General features: G+C 68.7%; 3 protein-coding genes across 9 annotated transcripts in view; 1 reads left to right on the top strand and 2 right to left on the bottom strand.

The window, feature by feature from the left end:
• The first annotated feature begins 1,553 nt into the window (after positions 1-1,553).
• On the top strand, positions 1,554-7,468 carry TARBP2 (TARBP2 subunit of RISC loading complex). 3 transcript variants are annotated; one of them, XM_077788576.2, is made up of 9 exons: positions 1,554-1,678; positions 3,297-3,484; positions 3,861-3,960; positions 4,501-4,584; positions 4,682-4,754; positions 5,655-5,772; positions 5,840-5,967; positions 6,543-6,732; positions 6,801-7,468. In XM_077788576.2, exons 1-9 carry the CDS (start codon positions 1,626-1,628, stop codon positions 6,956-6,958), a joined length of 1,092 nt encoding a protein of 363 aa, XP_077644702.2. In that variant the 5' UTR covers positions 1,554-1,625; the 3' UTR covers positions 6,959-7,468. The 3 variants fall into 3 exon arrangements, with proteins under 3 accessions (XP_077644702.2, XP_085418990.1, XP_085418989.1); XM_085562863.1 differs by lacking the exon at positions 1,554-1,678 and having other exon boundaries at positions 1,834-3,484; XM_085562864.1 differs by lacking the exons at positions 1,554-1,678; positions 5,840-5,967; positions 6,543-6,732; positions 6,801-7,468 and having other exon boundaries at positions 1,825-3,484; positions 3,866-3,960; positions 5,655-5,773.
• On the bottom strand, positions 7,462-8,320 carry NPFF (neuropeptide FF-amide peptide precursor). Its single transcript, XM_085562875.1, has 2 exons — positions 8,043-8,320; positions 7,462-7,841 (listed from the first exon to the last, which is right to left on the bottom strand). Exons 1-2 carry the CDS (start codon positions 8,318-8,320, stop codon positions 7,703-7,705), a joined length of 417 nt encoding a protein of 138 aa, XP_085419001.1. The 3' UTR covers positions 7,462-7,702.
• Positions 8,321-9,527: 1,207 nt separating this feature from the next.
• Positions 9,528-24,334, bottom strand: part of LOC110480537 (cyclic AMP-dependent transcription factor ATF-7) — a 69,632-nt gene continuing 54,825 nt past the window's right edge. The window contains exons 7-13 of one of the 5 annotated variants that reach the window (XR_014950376.1): positions 23,059-23,158; positions 22,305-22,418; positions 20,643-20,789; positions 19,217-19,415; positions 17,638-17,746; positions 11,916-14,078; positions 9,528-11,854 (exon numbers count right to left, since the gene is read on the bottom strand). Coding sequence is in view for 3 of the 5 variants with exons in the window: in XM_085562802.1 (XP_085418928.1) it covers positions 13,835-14,078; positions 17,638-17,746; positions 19,217-19,415; positions 20,643-20,789; positions 22,305-22,418; positions 23,059-23,158 (913 nt within the window). In the remaining 2 variants the exon portion in view is untranslated. Of the gene's footprint in view, positions 14,079-15,367; positions 17,747-19,216; positions 19,416-20,642; positions 20,790-22,304; positions 22,419-23,058; positions 23,159-24,334 lie in introns of those variants that run through there. The other 4 variants (XR_014950377.1, XM_085562802.1, XM_077788680.2 and 1 more) reach the window with 4 other exon arrangements.

Here is a 24,334-nt window from a genome sequence, read left to right as displayed (position 1 = left end):
GCGCGTACGAGGTCACGGGCGCGTGCACGGCCGGGGGGAGGGGGGGGTCCCGCGCGTGCACGCGGCCGCGCGCGTCCCCTCCCCCCCCCCCATCCCCCGGTCCCCCCGCGGCCGAGGGGGGAGGGGAGGGCGCGGCCCCCCCGGGCCCGGGGGTCCCGGCGGCGGGGGGGCACCGGGAGCCCCCCGGCCCCGCCGCCCCCTCCCCCATCCCGGCGCATCCCCGGTCCTGCCCCCTCCCCCCCATCCCGGCGCATCCCCCCCGAGCCGGTGCCGGTACCTGGGGGGGCTCCGGGCCGCCCGCCCGGGGATGCCGCTGATGCCGGGGGGGTCCCGGGGGGTCCCGGTGCCGGGGGGGTCCCGGCGGTGCCGGTGCTGGCGGGGCTGGGCCCGGCGGGCGGGGCCGGTACCGGGGCCGGGGCCGCGGTCGGGGCGAGCGGCGAGAACGGCCCCGCCCGACGGGAACGGCCCCGCCCCGGCCCCGCCCCGCGCACCGGAGAGACCGGCACGGGCACCGGGAGCCCCCCCGGCAGCGCCCCGGGACCCCGATGCTGCACCGCGACACCCCCGATTCCGCACCGGAACGTCGGTGCCGCACCGGGAACCGCCGCACCGGAGGGACCGGCACCGGGACCGAGATACCGCACCGGGAGAGACCGGGACCCAAATACCGCACCGGAGACACCGGGACCCAAATACCGCACCGGAGAGACCGGGACCGGGACCCCCCTATACCGACTGGAGTGACCGAGATCGGGACCCAGATACTGCACCGGGACCCAAATACCGCACCGGAGAAACCGGGACCGGGAACCCCCGATACCGACTGGAGTGACCGGGGCCCAAATACCGCACCAGAGAGACCGGGACCGGGACCCCAACACTGCACCGGGACTTCCACGGGCACCGGCAGAGACCAGCACCGGGCGGCCTCTGCGACACCTGGACCCCGATACTGCACCGGGACCACCCCCGGTACCGGAGAGGCCGGCACGGGCACCGGGACCGCTCTGACACCGGGACCGGCACCGGGACTCCAGCACCGGCCCCACCACCGGTGCCCCCGTGACCCCGCCGGCACCGGCACCGGCCGGCCCCAGCAGCACACGGGCCACCAGTGCGATCCCAGTGCTCCCAGTACGGCTGTTAGAGTTCTCCCAGTGCTCCCAGTGCTCCCAGTGCCGGGGTCCCTTAATTCCCAGTGCTCCCAGTTCGGGGGTCCCATTGATCCCAGTGCTCCCACTCTTATTCCAGCGTTCCCAGTACGGGTGTCCCTCCGCCCCCAGCGCTCCCGCTGCGAGCCCAGCGCTCCCACTCTGACCAGTGCCACCTCCGCCCCACTGTCCCCATTGTCCCCTAACCCCCCTCGGGGGAAACTGAGGCAGGACCCCCGTCCCCGCCCCTCCGGCACCACGTGACCCCCGCTTCCCGCCTCCTCCGCGCTCCCGCCCTCCCGTTGGCGCGGGGGCTTGTGGGAAACGTAGTCCGCCGTGGGGGCGGGCGGCGGCTGCGCGCGCTGCAGGCCGCGCGGGGGCGGAACTACGGCTCCCAGAAGCCCCCGCGCGGCGCGGCGCGGCCGTGCTGCCGCGCGCCCCCTGGCGGCGCGGGCGGCGGCCGGAGCGGCGGGGATGAGCGAGGAGGGGGCGGGCGGGGCCCGGCGGAGCGGCGGCGCCTTCCCCAGGTACCGGCACCCCGCCGCCCCCGGGGCTGCCCGGGGCTGCCGGGGCTGCCCGGGGCTCCCGGCGCCGCCCGAGCCCGGCGGCGGCGGGCGGGGGGAGGGGCGGCCCGGGCCGGGCGCGGGGCGGGCCCGGGGGATCCGTGAGGGGCGGGGGGAGGGGCAGAGCGCCGGTCCCGGGGCCGCTCTGTGGGCACGGGGCGGTGGCACCGCGGTCCCGTGTCCCCGTGAGCTGGCACTGCCACCCCCGTCCCTGTTATGTGTGGCAGTGCCATTCCTGTCCCCATGTCCCTATGATGTGTGGCACTGCCATCCCCGTCCCTGTGATGTGTGGCACTGCCATCCCTGTCCCCGTGTCCCCGTGATGTGTGGCACTGCCATCCCCGTCCCTGTGATGTGTGGCAGTGCCATTCCTGTCCCCATGTCCCTGTTATGTGTGGCACTGCCATCCCTGTCCCCGTGTCCCCGTGAGCTGGCACTGCACCCCTGTCCCTGTTATGTGTGGCAGTGCCATTCCTGTCCCCGTGTCCCCGTGATGTGTGGCACTGCCACCCCCGTCCCTGTTATGTGTGGCACTGCACCCCTGTCCCTGCGCTCTGTGGCACTGCCATCCCTGTCCCCGTGTCCCTGTGATGTGTGGCACTGCACCCCTGTCCCTGTGATGTGTGGCAGTGCCATTCCTGTCCCCGTGTCCCCGTGAGCCTGGCACTGCCACCCCTGTCCCTGTTATGTGTGGCACTGCCATCCCTGTCCCTGCGCTCTGTGGCACTGCCATTCCTGTCCCCACGCTGTGTGGCAGTGCCACCCCGTCCCCGTGTCCCTGTCATGTGTGGCAGTGCCATCCCCGTCCCCGTGTCCCTGTGCCGTGTGGTGATGCCACCCCTTCCCCGGTGTCCCCCGTGCTGCCACCCCCGTGCCCGTATCCCAGTGCCCTGTGGCACTGCCACCCGTGCCCTGGTGACAGCCGTGTCCCCAGCCTGCAGCAGATGCCACCCCTGTCCCCGTGTCACTGCAGTGCCATGTCCCCTGACCTAGGGCCGTGTCCCCACACTCCCGTGTCCCTGTGGGTGCCAGCCCTGTCCCAGCCCCATTCTTGTCCCATCCCTGTCCCGGTCCCTGTCCCATCCCTGTCCCTGTCCCTGTCCCAGCCCTGTCCCATCCCTGTCCCTGTCCCTGTCCCCGTCCCTGTCCCCATCCCTGTCCCTGTCCCCGTCCCTGTCCCTGTCCCCATCCCTGTCCCATCCCCGTCCCTGTCCCTGTCCCTGTCCCTGTCCCGTCCCTGTCCCTGTCCCTGTCCCATCCCCGTCCCTGTCCCCATCCCTGTCCCATCCTTGTCCCTGTCCCGTCCCCGTCCCTGTCCCTGTCCCTGTCCCTGTCCCTGTCCCTGTCCCTGTCCCGTCCCTGTCCCTGTCCCTGTCCCATCCCCGTCCCTGTCCCTGTCCCTGTCCCTGTCCCGTCCCTGTCCCTGTCCCTGTCCCAGCCCCGTCCCTGTCCCAGCCCTGTCCCAGCCCTGTCCCCGTCCCTGTCCCCATCCCTGTCCCTGTCCCTGTCCCTGTCCCAGCCCTGTCCCGTCCCTGTCCCAGCCCTGTCCCAGCCCTGTCCCTTCGCTGTCCCCGCGTGCCAGCCGTGTCCCGCTTGCCAGCCTGGAGCAGATGGTGGCCGCCAGCCCCGGGAAGACGCCCATCAGCCTGCTGCAGGAGTATGGCACGCGCCTAGGACGGACCCCGGGCTACGACCTGCTCAAGGCCGAGGGCCAGGCCCACCAGCCCAACTTCACCTTCCGCGTCACCCTCGGGGACATCAGCTGCACCGGTGGGACCCCAAAACTGCCCGGGACGCCCTGGGCAGCCCCACAGCGGCCTGGGCCCCCCCTGGCCCTCCTGTGCCCATGGGGACATCCCCAGCACTGCTGGGACCCCAAAACTCCCCGGGCCCCCCTATGTCCCCTCAGGGACCCTCGTGTCCCCTTGGGCACTGGGGGGACCCCAAAGCCCCCCTGGGGACATCCCCTGCACAGGGGACCCCCCCAGAGCCCTGTCTGTCCCCCCTCTTTGTCCCCGTGCTTTGGGACGGGGACACTGAGGGGAAAACCTGGGGACCCCCAGTGCTGGGGGTGGTGGGGGGGTGGTGGGGAGGGGTCCCCAGTGTCCCCAGTGTCCCCGCTGTCCCTGACCCCCCTGTCCCCCAGGGCAGGGTCCCAGCAAGAAGGCGGCGAAGCACAAGGCGGCCGAGGTGGCCCTGAGGCTGCTGAGAGGGGGGGGGGCCATGCTGGAGCCCCTGGAGCACAGGTGGGGGCTGGGGGGGCACGGAGGGTGACCGGGGGGTGCCCAGGGCTGGGGGGCACCGGATTTGGGGTGCTATGGGGGGAGGGAGGGTGGGGATACCCAGAGGGGGCTTGGGGATCCTGCGCGATGTGAGGGCTCTGCTGAGCTCCGGTGGGTTTGGGGGTTCTGGGAGGGGTCTGGGGGGAGCCTGGGGGTTTGGGGGGCCTGGGGGTTTTGAGGGGTCTGGGGGGTTTGGGGGGCCTGGGGGGTTTGGGGAGTCCTGGGGGGCCTGGGGGCTTTGGGGGGTCTGGGGGGTTTGAGGAGTCTGGGGGGGCCTGGGGGGTTTGAGGGGTCTGGGGGATTTGGGGGGTCCTGGGGGGTCTGGGGGGTTTGGGGGGTCTGGGGGGTTTGAGGAGTCTGGGGGATTTGGGGGGTCTGGGGGGCCTGGGGGGTTTGGGGGGTCTGGGGGGTTTGGGGGGTCTGGGGGGTTTGAGGAGTCTGGGGGGTTTGGGGGGCCTGGGGGTTTTGGGGAGGGGGCGGCTCTGACCCCTCCGCTTCCCCCAGCTCTCCTTTCCCCCCGGAGCCCCCGGCAGAGCCCGGTCCTGCCGTGCCCCCCCCGGCCCCCGCCGCGCCCCCCGCCTCGCCCAGGTAAGGGGGGTCACCGTGCCCCCACCCCCAAACCCCCCGGCCCCTCTGGGCCCCTCCCGAGGGGCCCCGGGCGCCCCCTGACCCCTGTGCCCCACAGGGGCCCCCCCCTGGAGATGAAGACGCCGGTGTCCCCCCCCCAGTCCGAGTGTAACCCCGTGGGGGCTCTGCAGGTGGGTGGCACCAGGGAGGGACACGGGGACACCGATCCCCCACCCCGGGCTGGGGGGATGGCCTGCCCACCGTGGGGGGACCTTACCCCTTTGTGGGGTGGGGGAACACGATGGCATTTGTGGGGGGGGTCCTTCCTCCTTCTTGGGACAGTTCTGGGGTCAGCTGCCTCCATTCTGGGGCTGCTTATCTCAATTTAGGGAGTTATTCCTGCTTTGGCCTGACAATTCCTGTTTAGGGACAGTTATTCCCATTTTGGGGCTGCTTATCCCTGTTTAGGGACAGTTATTCCTGCTTTGGGCTGCTTATCCCACTTTTGGGGACAGTTATGCCCATTTTGGGGTGGTTATCCATATGTTGAGGACAATTATCCCCATTTTGAGTACAGTTATTCCCATCTTGGAGCCATTATCCCATCTTGGGGCCTGTTATCCCTAGTTTGGGCCTGGTTATCCCCGTTTTGGGCCAGCTGTCTCCATTTGGAGCCCGTTACCCCTTTGTGGGGCCGCTGATGGCAGCTTGGGGGTGTCCCCATGGGGGTGGCTGTGTCCCCTCGTGGTGTCCGTGTCCCCACGGGGGTGGTGTGTCCCCTCGCGGTGGCCGTGTCCCCATGGGGGTGGCGTGTCCCCACGGGGGTGGCGTGTCCCCTCATGGTGTCCGTGTCCCCACGGGGGTGGCCGTGTCCCCTCGTGGTGTCCATGTCCCCTCGCGGTGGCCGTGTCCCCTCACAGTGGCCGTGTCCCCTCGCGGTGGCCGTGTCCCCACGGGGGTGGCTGTGTCCCCATGGGGGTGGCGTGTCCCCTCATGGTGTCCGTGTCCCCACGGGGGTGGCGTGTCCCCTCGTGGTGTCCGTGTCCCCTCGCGGTGGCCGTGTCCCCACGGGGGTGGCGTGTCCCCGGCAGGAGCTGGTGGTGCAGAAGGGCTGGCGCCTGCCCGAGTACACGGTGACGCAGGAGTCGGGGCCGGCGCACCGCAAGGAGTTCACCATGACGTGCCGCGTGGAGAGATTCGTGGAGATCGGTGAGGGGCCGGCCCGGGGGGTCCCGGGGGGTCCCGGGGGTCCCGGCTGACCCCCGGCCCTCCGCAGGCAGCGGCACCTCCAAGAAGCTGGCCAAGCGCAACGCGGCCGCCAAGATGCTGGTGCGCATCCACAACGTGCCCATGGAGCCGCGCGACGGCAGCGAGGCCGAGGGCGAGGAGGACCAGTTCAACATGGTACTGGGGGCACTGGGGGGGACACGGCACCCCCGAGCCACCGCTGAGTCACCCAGAGTCACCCAGAGTCACCTCAGAGCCACCCAGAGTCACCCAGAGCCAGCCAGAGTCACCCAGACTCACCCCCGAGCCACCTGAGTCACCCAGAGCCACCCAGAGTCACCTCAGAGCCACCCAGAGTCACCCAGACTCACCCCAGAGCCACCCCTGAATCACCCAGAGCCACCCAGAGTCACCCAGACTCACTCCAGAGCCACCCCTGAGTCACCCAGGGCCACCCAGAGTCAGCCAAAGTCACCCCCGAGCCACCCCTGAATCACCCAGAGCCACCCAGAGTCACCCAGAGTCACCCCCGAGCCACCCCAGAGTCACCCCAGAGTCACCCACGTCCCCCCTGCTCCAGGGCACCCTCTGCGTTTGGGGCTGTGGGTGGTGCCGGGGGTCCCGCCGTTCCCGGGGGTCCCACGCCTGGCGGGGGCCGGGCCGGACCCCGAGCCCGTGCCCCCCGCCGTTCCCGGGGGTCCCACCCCTGGCGGGGGCCGGGCCGGACCCCGAGCCCCGCGCCCCCTCCCCAGACGTGCCCGCGGCTGGAGGGGCTGCGGGGCCGCGCCCCCGGCTGCACGTGGGACTCGCTGCGCAACTCGGCGGGCGAGAAGCTGGGCCAGCTGCGGAGCCGGGGAGGCAACCCCGCGCCCGGCGGGGCCTGCGCCCTGCTGCAGGAGCTCTCGGAGGAGCAGAGCTTCGCCATCAGCTACCTGGACATCGGTGAGCCCCTGCGCCCCCCGGCCCCGCTCGGCCCGGGCTGCCGTGGGGTGACCGCGCTGTGCCCCCAGACGCGCTGAGCCTCAGCGGGCTGCACCAGTGCCTGGTGGAGCTGTCCACGCAGCCGACCACGGTGTGCCACGGATCCGCCCCGTCCCGCGACGGCGCCCGCGCCCAGGCGGCCCGCAACGCGCTGCAGTACCTGCGCATCATGGCCGGGGGCAAGTGAGCCCGCCCGGGGCACCGAGCCCCGCCCGGGACCGGCGAGCCCCGCCCGGGACCGGCGAGCCCCGTCCGGGACCAACAAGCCCCGCCCCGGCCACCGAGCCCAGTCCGGGACCGGCGAGCCCCGCCCGGGACCACCGAGCCCAGTCCGGGACCGGTGAGCCCCGCCCGGGACCACCGAGCCCCGTCCGGGACCACCGAGCCCCGCCCCGGGCACCGAGCCCCGTCCGGGACCATCGAGTTCCACCCCGGGGCACCGAGCCCGCCCCGGGACACCGAGCCCCGCCCCGGGGCACCGAGCCCCGTCCGGGACCACCGAGCCCGCCCCGGGGCACCGAGCCCCGTCCGGCCCGTGCCCCTTGGCCCGCGGGCAGCGCTCGGACCTCTGGACGCGGCCCCCGCCGCGGGCGGACGGACAGACGGACCTCAGGGCCCGGGGTGCCCCCCGGCCTGGAGCCGCTCCGGAGGGTCCCGGGAGCCGTCGGCCCACGGAATAAAGCTGGGGGGTTTCTAGTCCCGGTGTCGGCGTCTCCTGGGCCGGGGGCGGACGAGGGGCGGGAGCCGCGGAAGCAGAGCGAGCCGCGGGCCGGGGTCTCCGGTTTATTGGGGGCGCACGGAGCCGCCCCGAGCCGCGGGCCGGGGTCTCCGCTGTACTGGGGGCGCACGGAGCCGCCGCGGGGCTCGGGCCGGGGTCTCCGGTTTATTGGGGGCGCACGGAGCCGCCCCGAGCCGCGGGCCGGGCTCGGGGTCAGCGGCGGCGGCCGAAGCGCTGCGGGGTCGCCATGGTCCAGAACGGGGCCACCGGGGGGTCCCAGCTGCGGGGGCTGAGCCGGGCCTGGGGGCTCCCCTGCGGCCCCCAGCCCCACCTGCGGGGGGACAGGGCAGCGCTGGGGACAGACAGAGGGACAGGGGTGGGTGGGATGGACGGGAATGGGCTGAACACGGACACTTAACGGGACCCCCAGCCCCACACCGCTGACCCTTCTCTCGGCCCCCCGAAGCACCCGCGTCCCCCCGCTGTCCCCTAAGCCCCCCACCCCGTCCCTCGGTGCCCCCAGACCCGCGGCCGGGCCCCCGTCCCCGCTCACCTCCCGGGGGCGCGGCCGGGGCGCCGCAGGGACCGGAGCAGCGCTCCCAGGGCGGCGGCGGCGGCCTGAGGCGGGGGAGGACCGGGGCTCACAGCGGTCCTGGAACCGGAGAGCGACCCCCGAGCCCACCCCGAGAGTCCCCCCACAAGGCGGAGCCCCCGCTCCGCCGGGCCGGGGCTCACCGGGGCCGGGCCGGGGCTCCCGGGACAGGCGCGGGCGGAGCGCGGGGTCGCCGCCAGCAGCAGCAGCAGCAGGAGCAGCACCGGGCGCCCCGCCATCGCCCCCGCCATCGCCGCCGCCCCGCCGCCGCCGCCTCTTATAGCCGGGCCGGGCCGGGCCGGGGGTCCCGGGGGAGCGGGCGGCGGCGGGAGCTGCCCCGGCCCCGCCGCCGTTAATGAAAACCATTTCGCAGCCGCGACAGCCGCCCCCGGGGACGGACAGACGGATGGACGGACGGGGAAGCCCCGCACCTCCCGCTCCGCCCGGGCCCCGCAACCGGCACCGCCGGGGCTGCGGAGCGAGACCCCCGGGACCCCCGTCCTGCACCGAGAGGACCCCCGGAGCCGGGGACCCCTCCCGTGACCCCCAACAGCCCATCCCCCACACCGGGACCCCCAACAGCCCATCCCCCCCACCGGGACCCCCAACAGCCCATCCCCCCCCCCCACTGGGACCCCCCCGACCCCCAACAGCCCGTCCCCCCCCACCGGGACCCCCAACAGCCCATCCCCCCCCACCGGGACCCCCCCGACCCCCAACCAGCCCATCCCCCCCCACCGGGACCCCCTGACCCCCAACAGCCCATCCCCCCCCACACCGGGACCCCCAACAGCCCATCCCCCCCCACACCGGGACCCCCCTGACCCCCAACAGCCCATCCCCCCCCACACCGGGACCCCCCTGACCCCCAACAGCCCATCCCCCCCCACCGGGACCCCCAACCAGCCCATCCCCCCCCCCACCGGGACCCCCCCGACCCCCAACCGCCCATCCCCCCCCACCGGGACCCCCAACCTGCCCATCCCCCCCCCCCCACCGGGACCCCCCTGACCCCCAACAGCCCATCCCCCCCCCACACCGGGACCCCCAACCAGCCCATCCCCCCCCCACACCGGGACCCCCAACAGCCCATCCCCCCCCACCGGGACCCCCCCGACCCCCAACAGCCCATCCCCCCCCTGACCCCCAACCAGCCCATCCCCCCCCGGTCCCCCCCGCTCGGCCGCGTCTCGCTGTCGCCACCCGGTGGCCGCTGCGCGCTCCTGCAGCCCCGACGGCCCCGGACCCCAAACCAGCCGAAATCGCCCCAAAAAACGCACCCGAGGGCGCCCCGCGACACTGCGCTGTCCCCACAAGCAGCTCCCCCGCCGTCCCGGGCCCAGCCGGTGCCACCCGCACCGTGGACGGCCGGGACACGCAGGGGTGCCCGTGGGGCAAAGCGGGGTGTCCCCGTTCCTCACCCCACAAAGGGCAGCAGCCCGCGGCTCCTGGGTAATATTTTAATGTTATATTTGCAGCATAAATAAAAGGCACGTTACATGTTTGGTATGACACGGCCGAGGGCTGGGGGCGCTGGGACGTGTCCCCCGGGTCCCCCCGCGGCCCCGGGCCCCGCGGGGCTGTGAGGACCCGCTCACAGGAGCCCGGGCGGGCGGGGGTCCCTCGGGGGCGCGGGGGTCGGTCAGACCCGCGGCGGCCGCTCTACGATATATGGGTGCGTATACGCTCGATATGGACTGGTAAGATACTACACAGGTACTCGAGGGGTCCTTTTTTGGCTTCTTCCATTATTGATCGTCAAAGCTCGTGGCACAAAGCAGCTGGGGGGTGGGGGGCGCGCCCAGGACCCTCCTCCCGTGTCCCTTCGGCACCTCCCGGGCTCGTTTCGGGGCCCCCGCGTGAGCGGGACTGGGGCGAACAGGGCAGGAACGGGTCCAGGAACCCCAAAATGACACAATTCCCACCTGAGCCAAGAATTCCCGAAAAAACACCAGTGGGGGTGGGGGGAAACAGGCACCAACCCTTCGCACCCCGCCCGATCCGGAGGGATTTGAAGGCTGAAAAGGGAGGAAGAGGAGGGAGGGTTCCCAGGGCCTGGTTTGCAGCCATTCGTTCCTGTTCAATAATTCCGATAAAATCCATAAATCCCAAATTCCCGCAGCCGATCCCGCTCCCCGTCCCCCAAACCCGGCCCTAGCGGGGCCCTTCCGACCCCACAGAGCTGCGAGAGCCCCCGATGACCCTCGGGCTGCAGGTCCCGGCAGGGAGGGACAGGAGGGACAGGAGGGGACAGAGGGGACGGGGGGGGACAGGAGGGGACAGGGGGAACAGAGGGGACAGGAGGGGACAGGGAGGGACAGGAGGGGGAATAGGGAGGGACAGGAGGGGATGGGAGGGGACAGGGGGGACGGGAGGGGACAGGGGGGACGGGAGGAGGAACAGGAGGGGACAGGGGGGGACAGGGGGGACAGGGGGGGACAGGAGGGGACAGGGGGGACAGGGGGGATAGGAGGGGATGGGAGGGGACAGGGGGGACGGGAGGAACAGGAGGGGACAGGGGGGACAGGGGGGATAGGAGGGGATGGGAGGGGATAGGGGGGACAGGAGCGGGGACAGGGGGGACAGGGAGGGACAGCGGGGACAGGGGGGACAGCAGAGGACAGCAGGAGGAAGGCTCGGCCCCCCGGCATTCCCGGGGCTGGCAGAGCAAAGTGCAGGCGCCCGGCGCTGCCGAGCGGGGCCGGGGGCTGCCACCCCCGGAAAAGCGGGAGGAATCACCACGGGGCAGAATCGGGGGGGGGTTTGCCCCAAAACTGGTCACAGAGTGAGGAGTGGCTGCTTTTGGGGTAAAACACGCGTGGGACGGGCACGGGAAGCTCCAACCCTGTGAGTGCAGCCACAGCTGACCCAGGTACAGCCCAGCCCGGGTCCAGCTCGCTCCCGCTTGTCCCTGACCACGTTTGGAGCTTTCCCAGCTTTCTTTTTCGGGATTTGCAGAAATTTTCAAGGCACTGGCGATGGGGGATGTGGGAATGGGGAGCTTCAGGCCATGCAGGGACGGGGAGAAAGCTGCTCCTGCACCCCCATCCCGAGGGGCAGGAAAACCCCACCAGACAAAACCCAGCCGTGCCCCCAGGGCAGTGAGGGGCTGGGGAAGCTGCTGCCCTCGATCCAAACACCGTCCTGCATTTTCCAGCCTTTGCTCTCCCTGCTTCTGCCAGCCAGGCCCCCACAGCAAACGGGAGCCAGCGGTGGGACCAGCCCAGAGCTCAATTCTCCTTCCCCGAGGGACTCCCCGGCATCCTGCAGCTCCTGCAGCCCCCCGAGGATCCCCCAGAACACCCTGAGCCCTCCCTGGCCTCACCTGGACCCTCCTGGACCCCCCGAGGATCCCCCAGAATGGCCCGAGCCCTCCCTGGCCTCACCTGGACCCTCCTGGACCCTCCGAGGATCCCCCAGAACGGCCCGAGCCCTCCCTGGCCTCACCTGGACCCTCCTGGACCCTCCGAGGATCCCCCAGAACGGCCCGAGCCCTCCCTGGCCTCACCTGGACCCTCCTGGACCCTCCGAGGATCCCCCAGAACAGCCCGAGCCCTCCCTGGCCTCACCTGGACCCTCCGAGGATCCCCCAGAACGGCCCGAGCCCTCCCTGGCCTCACCTGGACCCCCCGAGGATCCCCCAGAACAGCCCGAGCCCTCCCTGGCCTCACCTGGACCCCCCGAGGATCCCCCAGAACAGCCCGAGCCCTCCCTGGCCTCACCTGGACCCTCTGAGGATCCCCCAGAACACCCTGAGCCCTCCCTGGCCTCACCTGGACCCTCCTGGACCCCCCGAGGATCCCCCAGAACAGCCCGAGCCCTCCCTGGCCTCACCTGGACCCTCCTGGCCGGGACAGGGGAGGCTGCGAGCCCCGGGCTGGGCTTTAGGAACAGCTTTAAGGGGGGAAAAGGCGTTTGGGGGCTGTGCGGGACCCCGACAAGAGATTCCCGAGGCTGGATGTGACCCCGAGCACGGAGAGGAGCTGGGATGAGCAAGAGGGGAAAGGGGAGTGCGGGAGCAGCAACAGAAACCCACCCCGACCCAACCCCGATCCCGATCCCAATCCTGATCCCAATCCCGATCCCAGCTGAGGAAGAGCTGCTTTGGATTCCATCGCTGGGAAAACCCCGAAGCTCAGGACTCTCCCAGCAGCGCTCAGATCCGCGTCTCCTGCTCAGCCCCGGCTTTGGGTTTCGCTGTCCCTGGGAACCGGGATCACCTGGAGAAACCAGCCTGGCTCCAAAGTGGCGAGTGCGACCTGAGGGGGGCTTGGCGGAGGGGGGACCTGTGAGGGGCCGGAATTCCAGGAGCGGGACAGGATTCCTTCCGCACCCCAAGAGCACGCGGCAGCCCCACAGGACACGGGGACAGCCCGGTGTCCCCAGCACAGGGCCCGGTCCCAGCTCCTCACCGTGCAGGAGGGATCGGGCCCGAATCCTTTGTGTGCTGCCTCCCCTCGGAGCAGGAGCCCCCCGTGATTTAAGGGCACCGCTGCGGTCCGAGGCGAGCCCCGAGCGGGGCCGGGCTTGCCCGGGGCAGCCGGGGCTGGGCGGCCGCGGGGACCCCGGCTGCTGCAGCCCCAATTCCCGGGAACGCGGCCCCGGCCTGGGACCCCCGAGCGCCCGGGACCCGTCCGGCCCCAGCCCCTCGCTGTGCCCTCGTCCCAGGCGCAGGGGCACAAGCCCAGAGCAGTCCTGCCCCCCAAAATCCACGGCTGGGGCTGCGGCAGCTCAGAGCTCCTGGTGAAGGTGCAACGGTTCGGGGAGTGGGGACGAGCCCGGGACAGCACGGGGACAGCAGGAGTGTCACAGGGTCCTGCCAGGGGACAGGAGTGTCACAGGGTCCTGCCAGGGGACAGGAGTGTCACAGGGTCCTGCCAGGGGACAGCAGGAGTGTCACAGGGTCCTGCAGGAGTGTCACAGGGTCCTGCCAGGGGACAGGAGTGTCACAGGGTCCTGCCAGGGGACAGGAGTGTCACAGGGTCCTGCCAGGGAACAGCAGGAGTGTCACAGGGTCCTGCCAGGGGACAGCAGGAGTGTCACAGGGTCCTGCAGGAGTGTCACAGGGTCCTGCCAGGGGACAGGAGTGTCACAGGGTCCTGCCAGGGGACAGGAGTGTCACAGGGTCCTGCCAGGGAACAGCAGGAGTGTCACAGGGTCCTGCCAGGGGACAGCAGGAGTGTCACAGGGTCCTGCAGGAGTGTCACAGGGTCCTGCCAGGGGACCGGAGTGTCACAGGGTCCTGCCAGGGGACAGGGGTGTCACAGGGTCCTGCCAGGGAACAGCAGGAGTGTCACAGGGTCCTGCCAGGGGACAGGAGTGTCACAGGGTCCTGCAGGAGTGTCACAGGGTCCTGCCAGGGGACAGGAGTGTCACAGGGGACAGCAGGAGTGTCACAGGGTCCTGCCAGGGGACAGCAGGAGTGTCACAGGGTCCTGCCAGGGGACAGGAGTGTCACAGGGTCCTGCCAGGGGACAGCAGGAGTGTCACAGGGTCCTGCAGGAGTGTCACAGGGTCCTGCCAGGGGACAGGAGTGTCACAGGGTCCTGCCAGGGGACAGGAGTGTCACAGGGTCCTGCAGGAGTGTCACAGCCCGGGGACAGGCCAGTTTAGTGTCAGCCCCACGGATCCCCGGATCCGCCCTTCCCGGAGCTCCGCGGGCAGCGGGAGAGCGCCGGAGCTGCCCTGAACTCAACACCAAACCAGGAGAAGAGTAAAACCCCGACGGGAGAGGAGGGGTCCCGGCGGGGCCGTCAGTCCGTGCGGGCTCGGGGCATCATCTGCCGGCAGACTGCGACTGTGGGGCCACGATGACGGGCGAGGCCGCGGGCACGGCCAGCTCTGTCCTTTGCCCGGCCAGCTGCGCCAGCACCGAGCTGGCCACGGCCTCGGCGGCCGAGCGCGCCGTGCCCGGCCCGTGGGGCGCCGCCGCCGCCGAGCCGTGCTGGATGACGGGCGCCGGAGAGCCCGCGGGCTCCGAGCTCTCCTTCGGGCTCTCTGCGGGGCGAGAGGGGACGGGGAGAGGGGATGGGGGAGAGGGGATGAGGGGAGAGGGGAGAGGGGAGAGGGGAGAGGGGAGAGGGGAGAGGGGATGGGGGAGAGGGGAGAGGGGATGGGGGAGAGGAGAGAGGGGATGGGGGAGAGGGGAGAGGGGATGGGGGAGAGGGGATGGGGGAGAGGGGAGAGGGGATGGGGGAGAGGGGATGGGGGAGAGGGGAGAGGGGAGAGGAGAGAGGGGAGAGGGGAGAGGGGAGAGAGGAGAGAGGAGAGGGGAGAGGGGAGAGGGGATGGGGGAGAGAGGGGAGAGGGGATGGGGGAGAGGGGATGGGGGAGAGGGGAGAGGGGAGAGGGGAGAGGGGATGGGGGAGAGGGGATGAGGGGATGGGGGAGAGGGGATGGGGGAGAGGGGAGAGGGGAGAGGGGAGAGGGGATGGGGGAGAGGGGAGAGGAGAGAGGGGAGAGGGGAGAGGGGAGAGGGGAGAGGGGACGGGGGAGAGGGGAGAGGGGATGGGGAGAGGGGATGGGGAGAGGGGAGAGGGGAGAGGGGATGGGGGAGAGGGGAGAGGGGAGAGGGGAGAGGGGAGAGGGGAGAGGGGAGAGGGGAGAGGGGAGAGGGGAGAGGGGATGGGGGAGAGAGGGGAGAGGGGATGGGGGAGAGAGGGGAGAGGGGATGGGGGAGAGGGGAGAGGGGAGAGGGGAGAGGGGATGGGGGAGAGGGGAGAGGGGAGAGAGGAGAGAGGAGAGGGGAGAGGGGAGAGGGGATGGGGGAAAGGGGAGAGGGGATGGGGGAGAGGGGAGAGGGGAGAGGGGATGGGGGAGAGAGGGGAGAGGGGAGAGGGGAGAGGGGAGAGGGGAGAGGGGATGGGGGAGAGGGGAGAGGGGATGGGGGATGGGGGAGAGGGGAGAGGGGAGAGGGGAGAGGGGATGGGGGAGAGGGGAGAGGGGAGAGGGGAGAGGGGAGAGGGGATGGGGGAGAGGAGAGAGGGGATGGGGGAGAGGGGAGAGGGGAGAGGGGAGAGGGGAGAGGGGATGGGGGAGAGGGGAGAGGGGATGGGGGATGGGGGAGAGGGGAGAGGGGATGGGGGAGAGGGGATGAGGGGAGAGGGGAGAGGAGAGAGGGGAGAGGGGATGGGGGAGAGAGGGGAGAGGGGACGGGGAGAGGGGACGGGGGAGAGGGGATGGGGGAGAGGGGAGAGGGGACGGGGGAGAGGGGATGGGGGAGAGGGGAGAGGGGACGGGGAGAGGGGAGAGGGGATGGGGGAGAGGGGAGAGGGGATGGGGGAGAGGGGAGAGAGGAGAGGGGAGAGGGGAGAGGGGAGAGGGGATGGGGGAGAGGGGAGAGGGGAGAGAAGAGCATCAGGGACTGGCCCGGGGCACAGCAGAGCTGAGAGCGGGCCTGGGGTATTTCTGGGATATTTCTGGATATTTCTGGGATATTTCAGGATATTTCTGGGTATTTCTGGGGTATTGCTGGGTATTTCTGGGATATTTCTAGGATATTTCTGGGTATTTCTGAGGTATTTCTGGGGTATTGCTGGGTATTGCTGGGTATTTCTGGGGTATTTCTGGGATATTTCTGGGTATTTCTGAGGTATTTCTGGGGTATTGCTGGGTATTGCTGGGTATTTCTGAGGTATTTCTGAGGTATTTCTGGGGTATTTCTGGGACATTTCTGGGTATTGCTGGGGTATTTCTGGGTATTGCTGGGGCATTGCTGGGGCATTGCTGGATATTTCTGGGGTATTTCTGGGTATTTCTGGGTATTTCTGGGATATTTCTAGGACATTTCTGGGGTATTTCTGGATATTTCTGGGGTATTTCTAGGACATTTCTGTGTATTTCTGGGTATTTGTGCCACAGGAAACCCTGGGGAGAAAGCAGGCGTGGGGTCTCGCCCCTCCCCGGGCTGGGCAGGGGGGAGCAGAGCGATCTCCCATTCCCGGGATCCCATTCCCGGGATCCCATTCCCGGGATCCCATTCCCGGGATCCCCGGGAAGCGCCGGAGCAGCGGCAGCTCCCGGCCTTTGTTCAGGACACAAAAAGGGGCAGAGGGGACGGGGACGGGGCTGTGCTGCCCCTCCAGCAGCCCCCGTGCCCCCGGGCAGGGCAGGATTCCGAGACCCCCACACGGCTCAGGGCACAGCCCCCAGGGACGCCCAATTTCCCTTTTTTAGGGTTTTTTCCCCCTTTTTCTCCCGCGGTTTTTGCGGTTTCCAAGCTCTCAGCCTGTCCTCCCGTTTTTCCAAGGAACGCTAGAGGACTCCAGCGTCCTCCCAAAGCCTGGAGCTGCAGCTGCAGGGAGGGCAGGAGGACCCAGCGCGTGTTAAAATGGAGCAGGCAGCATTAAAAAAAAATTATGGGAAGAAAAGGAGATAAAAAAGAGCCTTTTTCTTTTTTTTTTGTAACTCCCAAGCCGAGCCAGCTCGGTGGGAATTGCAGAGAATGAGCAATGGAGCTCCATGATGTCATGGAGAGAGCCTGGCCTTGTCTGACACGGCCTTTGCTGCGGAGCAGCAGATTTGGGATGAAAAAGGGATCAGAGCAGCAAATTTGGGACGAAAAAAGGATGAAAAAGGGCTCGGAGCAGCAAATTTGGGATTCCAAAAGGATAAAAAAGGGCTTGGAGCAGCAAATTTGGGATGAAAAAGGGATGAAAAAGGGCTCGGAGCAGCAAATTTGGGATGAAAAACGGATGGAAAAGGGCTCGGAGCTGCAAATTTGGGATGAAAAAGGGCTCAGAGCAGCAAATTTGGGACGAAAAAGGGATGGAAAAGGGCTCAGAGCAGCAAATTTTGGATGAAAAAAAGGATAAAAAAGGGCTCGGAGCAGCAAATTTGGGATGAAAAAGGGCTTGGAGCAGCAGATTTGGGATGAAAAAGGGATGAAAAAGGGCTCGGAGCAGCAGATTTGGGATGAAAAAGGGATCAGAGCAGCAAATTTGGGATTCCAAAAGGATGAAAAAGGGCTCGGAGCTGCAAATTTGGGATGAAAAAGGGATCAGAGCAGCAAATTTGGGATGAAAAAGGGATGAAAAAGGGCTCGGAGCAGCAAATTTGGGACGAAAAAGGGATGGAAAAGGGCTCAGAGCTGCAAATTTGGGATTCCAAAAGGATGAAAAAGGGCAGCCAGAGCAGGGAGAGCCGCTGCAGACCCCACCTGCAGAGGGACAGGGACACAGACCCTGCCCCGGGCACTGCCCCTGGCAAGTGCCACCCCAAGGCCAATCTGGGACAATCTGGGGGATCCTCCTCGTCAGGAGATGGGCAGAAATGCCTTTTTGGGGCATTTCTGGGGGTTTTGGGGTGTCCTGTGCCGTTCTGCACTACCTGGTGGGTTCTGTGATGTGCCAGCCCTGGCCTGCAGTGACCCCGAGTGACAGGGGGTGACGGGTGGGTGACAGGGGGTGATAAGGGGGTGACAATAGGGTGGTGGGGGTGACAGGGGTGGCAGGGGGGTGGCAGGGGTGGCAGGGGTGGCAGGGGGACAGGCACGGCCCGAGGGGACAGTCCCCTCCCGGGAGCAGCCCCGGCCCGCGGTGGCACGGCCACCACTCACCCAGGTAGCCGTGGCTCTTCTTCTGCAGGGCGGTGACGGGACAGTCCTTGTGGGCCAGCAGGAGCTGCTTCAGCTGAGCCACCTCGTTCCGGAGCAGCGTCACCTCGTTCTGAGGGGACAGCGGGGCCGAGTCACCGCAGCGCCCCGGGGCCCGGCCGCGGCTCTGCTGGGCCCCGAGCTGGGGGGACAGCGGGGCAGGGGCAGATCTGGGGGGACAGGGACAGATCTGGGGGGACACTGGGGACAGGGGCAGATCTGGGGGGACAGGGACAGATCTGGGGGGACAGCGGGACAGGGACAGATCTGGGGGGACAGCGGGGCAGGGGCAGATCTGGGGGGACAGGGACAGATCTGGGGGGACAGCGGGACAGGGACAGATCTGGGGGGACAGGGACAGCAGTTTGGGGGGACAGCGGGGCAGGGACAGCTCTGGGGGGACAGGGGGACAGGGACAGCTCTGGGGGGACAGCAGGACAGCAGTTTGGGGGGACAGTGGGGACAGGGACAACTCTGGGGGGACAGCGGGACAGGGACAGCTCTGGGGGGACACTGGGGACAGGTCCAGCTTTGGGGAGACAGCAGGACAGCCCCGGCTCTGGGGGGACACCGGGGCAGCAGTTTGGGGGGACAGCGGGACAGGGACAGCTCTGGGGGGACAGGGACAGCAGTTTGGGGGGACACCAGGGGCCCTCCCTGTCCCTGGCTGGGGTCACTGAGCTCCTCCTGAGCCCTCCTGCCACTGCCACCCACCCCAGAGACACTGGGAACACTCTGGGAGAACTGGGAACGCTCTGGGAGAACTGGGAATGCTCTGGGAGAACTGGGAGCGCTCTGGGAGAACTGGAAGAGCTCTGGGAGAACTGGGAATGCTCTGGGAGAACTAGGAATGCTCTGGGAGAACTGGGAATGCTCTGGGAGAACTAGGAATGCTCTGGGAGAACTGGGAATGCTCAGGGAGAACTGGGAGCTCTCTGGGAGAACTGGGAGCGCGCCGGGAGAACTGGGAACGCTCTGGGAGAACTGGGAATGCTCAGGGAGAACTGGGAGAGCTCTGGGAGAACTGGGAGCGCTCCGGGAGAACTGGGAGAGCTCTGGGAGAACTGGGAACGCTCCGGGAGAACTGGGAGAGCTCTGGGAGAACTGGGAACACTCCGGGAGAACTGGGAGAGCTCCGGGAGAACTGGGAACGCTCTGGGAGAACTGGGAGAGCTCCTGGGCATCCCAGGGTGCTGCACCCCTGGCACAGCAGAGAAAAGGAGATCCCACTGTGCACCATCAGCTGCTCCGGGGCTCGGGGGAGACAAAGGGCTGTGCCAGGGCCGTGCCAGGGCAGCACTGTGCCCGTGCCAGGGCCGTGCCAGGGCCGTGCCAGGGCCGTGCCAGGGCAGCACTGTGCCCGTGCCAGCGCCGTGCCAGGGCCGTGCCAGGGCCGTGCCAGGGCAGCACTGTGCCCGTGCCAGCGCCGTGCCAGGGCCGTGCCAGGGCCGTGCCAGGGCAGCACTGTGCCCGTGCCAGGGCCGTGCCCATGCCAGCGCCGTGCCAGGGCCGTGCCGGGGCTGCGCTCAGCCCCAGTACATACTCACGCTCAGCTGGATGTTCTGGCTCGTCAGCTCCTCGGCTTTCTTCTCCAGGGAGGACACCCAGAGCTTGCGCTTCTGGCGGCAGCGCGAGGCGGCCGCGCGGTTCCGCTCCAGGAAGCGCTGCCGCCGCTCGTCCGGGTCCTCGTCCGCCGCGCGCCGCCGCCGCCCGCCCGTGGCCGTGGGCTGGGCCGGGGACACCTGGCACGGGCACGGGCACGGGCACGGGGACAGGCTCAGCACGGCTCTGCGGCACGCAGCACACGGCGCCGGCACCGCAGAGCGGAGCCGAGCTCGGTGCCGCGGCCAGCGAGGCGCGGGCGCTGCTCGGGGCAGGGCACACCCGGGTTTGAAACAGCTGATTTGCTTCTAAAGTTAATTTTCCCCTCAAAACCTCCGGCCAAACAAGGTCTCGGAGGCAACAAGGAACAGGAGGATTTGTTGGGCCCCGGTTCTGTAGCCCCCAAGGCTGTGGGGTCAGCCCGGCCCCACGGCAGCAGACAGAGATTAAACTCGGCAAATCCACCCGAGATTAAATTTGCAAACCCTCCCAAGATTTAAACTCAGCAAATCCACCTGAGATTAAACTCAGCAAACCCACCCGAGATTAAATTTGGCAAACCCACCTGAGATTAAACTCGGCAAATCCACCCGAGATTAAACTCAGCAAACCCACCCGAGATTAAATTTGGCAAACCCACCTGAGATTAAACTCAGCAAACCCACCCGAGATTAAATTTGGCAAACCCACCTGAGATTAAACTCGGCAAATCCACCCGAGATTAAATTTGCAAACCCTCCCAAGATTTAAACTCAGCAAATCCACCTGAGATTAAACTCAGCAAACCCACCCGAGATTAAATTTGGCAAATCCACCTGAGATTAAACTCGGCAAATCCACTCAAGATTAAACTCTGCAAACCCACCCGAGATTAAATTTGGCAAACCCACCTGAGATTAAACTCGGCAAATCCACCTGAGATTAAACTCAGCAAACCCACCCGAGATTAAATTTGGCAAACCCACCTGAGATTAAACTCGGCAAATCCACCCGAGATTAAACTCTGCAAGCCCACCCGAGATTAAACTTGGCAAACAAACCCAAGATTAAACTTGGCGAGCCCACGCGAGCCCGGAGCAGTGGCCACTGATGGCAGGCTGGCATCTGGCTGGCACCAGCAGCCAGCCCCGCTGATGGGCTGGGAGGGGAAATGTTCCTGCCCAGCTCCTGGGCTCTCGGGCAGAGCCTCAGTGCTGGAGCAGCACTGCAAGAACAGCTTTTACTGCGTTCTGCACCGCGGGGAGGGCGCTGGGGGCTGTTCTGCTCCTTGGGGCAGCCGCAGCAGCTGCAGCAGCCCCAGCCGCAGCCCCTGCAGCCCCAGCAGCTGCAGCCCCTGCAGCCCCTGCAGCCCCTGCAGCTGCACCCACCTGCGGCTGGGCCGGCGAGGGCGCATCGGGGTGCTGGCCGAGGGCCTGGCTCTGCTCGGGCCGCGCGGTCACCATGCTGCTGGCCGAGCCCACGGCCAGGCTGCCGCCGTTCAGCGAGGAGGAGGCGGCCAGGCTGGCCTTCAGCCTCTGCCCGGGGAGCAAAGAGGGGCATCAGAGGAGCTGCCGGGGCCCCCAGCAGCTCCTGCCACCCTGCAGCACCAACAGTGCCCGGCCCAGCCCAGCCCGGCCCAGCCCAGCCCAGCCCAGCACAGCCCAGCCCAGTGGGCAGTGCCCAGCCCAGCCCAGCCCAGCCCAGCCCAGCCCAGTCCAGCCCAGCCCAGCCCAGCCCAGCCCAGCCCAGCCCGGCCCAGTCCGGCCCAGCCCAGCCCAGCCCAGCCCAGCCCGGCCCAGCCCAGCCCAGCACAGCCCAGCCCAGTCCAGCCCAGCCCGGCCCAGCCCGGCCCAGCCCGGCCCAGCCCGGCCCAGCCCAGCCCGGCCCAGCCCAGCCCAGCCCAGCCCAGCCCAGTCCAGCCCAGCCCGGCCCAGCCCAGCCCAGCCCAGCCCGGCCCAGCCCAGTCCAGCCCAGCCCAGCCCAGCCCGGCCCAGCCCAATGGGCAGTTCCCAGCCCAGTCCAGTGTCCAGCCCAGCCCAGCCCAGCCCAGCCCAGCCCAGTCCAGCCCAGCCCAGCGGGCAGTGTCCAGCCCAGCCCAGCCCAGCGGGCAGTGCCCAGCCCAGCCCAGCCCAGCCCAGTGGGCAGTTCCCAGCCCGGCCCAGCCCAGCCCAGCCCAGCCCAGTCCAGCCCAGCCCGGCCCAGCCCAGCCCAGCCCAGCGGGCAGTGCCCAGCCCAGCCCAGTGGGCAGTTCCCAGCCCGGCCCAGCCCAGCCCGGCCCAGCCCAGCCCAGCCCAGCCCAGCCCAGCGGGCAGTGCCCAGCCCAGCCCAGTGGGCAGTTCCCAGCCCAGCCCAGCCCGGCCCAGCCCAGCCCAGCCCAGCCCAGCCCAGCCCAGCCCAGCCCAGCGGGCAGTGCCCAGCCCAGCCCAGTGGGCAGTTCCCAGCCCAGCCCAGCCCGGCCCAGCCCAGCCCAGCCCAGCCCAGCCCGGCCCAGCCCAGCCCAGTGGGCAGTGCCCAGCCCAGCCCAGCCCGGCCCAGCCCAGCCCAGCCCAGTGGGCAGTGCCCAGCCCAGCCCAGCCCGGCCCAGCCCAGCCCAGCCCAGCGGGCAGTGCCCAGCCCAGCCCAGTGGGCAGTTCCCAGCCCAGCCCAGTCCAGTGTCCAGCCCAGCCCAGCCCGGCCCAGCCCAGCCCGGCCCAGCCCAGCCCAGCCCAGCCCAGTGGGCAGTGCCCAGCCCAGCCCAGCCCAGCCCAGCCCAGCCCAGCCCAGCGGGCAGTGCCCAGCCCAGCCCAGCCCAGCCCAGCCCAGTGGGCAGTTCCCAGCCCAGCCCAGTCCAGTGTCCAGCCCAGCCCAGCCCGGCCCAGCCCAGCCCGGCCCAGCCCAGCCCAGCCCAGCGGGCAGTGCCCAGCCCAGCTCTCTGCTGCCACTGGCAGCAATTCCCTGCCCAGCTGGCAGCTCCAGGGACTGAGCAGGCTGTGCCCACAGCAGGGCCCAGGGGTGGAAAAGCCTCCAGGCAGGAGCTGCTGGAGGCTGAGGGACGCCGTGCCCCCACTCACCATTTTGGCCTCGGAGTGCACCGGGAGTCCCGAGGGCGACAGGGACCCGCTGCTGTTGATGGGGGGCCCGGGAATGCCGGGGACGTTGGGCACCATGGCCATGGGCCGGGCCAGCTGCGAGGGCAGCAGGGACAGCAGCGTTGGCACGGGCAGCAGCCCTGCGGGAGCTCCCTGGCACGGCAGGGCTGCCAGCCCTGGCAAGTGCCTCAACCCCTGCCCGCCGTGACTCCGGCTGCCAGCCACGGCGGCTGCGCTGGAACCACCCTGCTCGGAGCCCAGGGAGGGGCAGCTCCTTCCCTTCCCTTCCCTTCCCTTCCCTTCCCTTCCCTTCCCTTCCCTTCCCCTTCCCTTCCCTTCCCTTCCCTTCCCTTCCCTTCCCTTCCCTTCCCTTCCCTTCCCTTCCCTTCCCTTCCCTTCCCTTCCCTTCCCTTCCCTTCCCATCCCTTCCCTTCCCTTCCCCTTCCCTTCCCTTCCCCTCCCTCCCCTCCCCAGGTGCTGTTCCATGGCCATGGTGGCCGCAGTGGCCGCAGTGGCCGCAGTGGCCGCAGTGGCCGCAGTGGCCGGACGCGCTCCCGGCGGGCTCGGCTGCTCCAAGGGGCAGCAGCTCCTGGGGACCCTGGGGCTGCCAGCCCCGGCCTGGCAGTGCCAGCCCTCTGCCGGGGTTTGGATCTTTCCCGAGGGATTGGTGGGACCCTCAGGCCCGGGCAGCGATGGCACGGGCAGGGAGGGCAGGGAGGGCAGGGCAGTCTCTCACCGAGATGACGGACGGCATCTGCACGGCGGGGCCGGGCAGCACGGGCACGGCCTGGCCGTTGGCGAGCTGCACCACGAGCGGGAGGGAGCCGCCGGGAGACCTGCAACAGCCCGGCTCTGCAGCGCTGCCCGGCCAGGGGGACACGGGCACCCCCGAGGGCACCTCCTGCCCTCCTGCCCTCCCTCCTGCCCTCCTGCCCTCCCTCCCTCCCTCCATCCCTCCAGAGCCACAATCCCTGAGCCATCCCAGACCCAGATACAATCCCTGACACATTCCCTGAGCCATCCCAGACCCAGACACAATCCCTGACACAATCCCTGAGCCATTGCTGCTCCACACACAATCCCTGAGCCATCCCAGACCCAGACACAATCCCTGACACATTCCCTGAGACATTGCTGCTCCACACACAATCCCTGACACAATCCCTGAGCCATCCCAGACCCAGATACAATCCCTGACACAATCCCTGAGCCATTGCTGCTCCACACACAATCCCTGAGCCATCCCAGACACAATCCCACACACATTCCCTGAGCCATCCCAGACACAATCCCACACACAATCCCTGAGCCATCCCAGACCCAGATACAATCCCTGACACAATCCCTGAGCCATTGCTGCTCCACACACAATCCCTGAGCCATCCCAGACACAATCCCACACACATTCCCTGAGCCATCCCAGACACAATCCCACACACAATCCCTGAGCCATCCTAGACCCAGATACAATCCCTGACACAATCCCTGAGCCATTGCTGCTCCACACACAATCCCTGAGCCATCCCAGACACAATCCCACACACATTCCCTGAGCAATCCCAGACACAATCCCTGACACAATCCCTGAGCCATTGCTGCTCCACACACATTCCCTGAGCAATCCCAGACACAATCCCACACACATTCCCTGAGCCATCCCAGACCCAGACACAATCCCTGACACAATCCCTGAGCCATCCCAGACACAATCCCACACACATTCCCTGAGCAATCCCAGACACAATCCCTGACACATTCCCTGAGCCATCCCAGCCCCAGCCACACTCCCCAGCAGCCAGCGCCGTGCTGAGCGGGAAGAACGCTTTCATCTCTCCCCACGGTGAGTTTTGCCTCGTTTCAGCGAGTTCTGCCTCGTTCCAGCGAGTTCTGCCTCGTTTCCTCACCGCAGGACAATCAGTTCCTGCTTCCTGCTCCGCACCCCGCCGTGCCATGATGGCTTGACAGCCCCACAGCCCCGTGGCAGCTCCTCCGGGGGATTCCCTGGGCCCGGA

This window comes from Lonchura striata, chromosome 29 (genome assembly GCF_050655825.1).
Source record: "Lonchura striata isolate lonStrDom1 chromosome 29, ASM5065582v1, whole genome shotgun sequence".
Taxonomy (NCBI): domain Eukaryota; kingdom Metazoa; phylum Chordata; class Aves; order Passeriformes; family Estrildidae; genus Lonchura; species Lonchura striata.
Note: the sequence above shows the minus strand (reverse complement) of the source record. Positions and strands in the feature narration are given on the sequence as shown.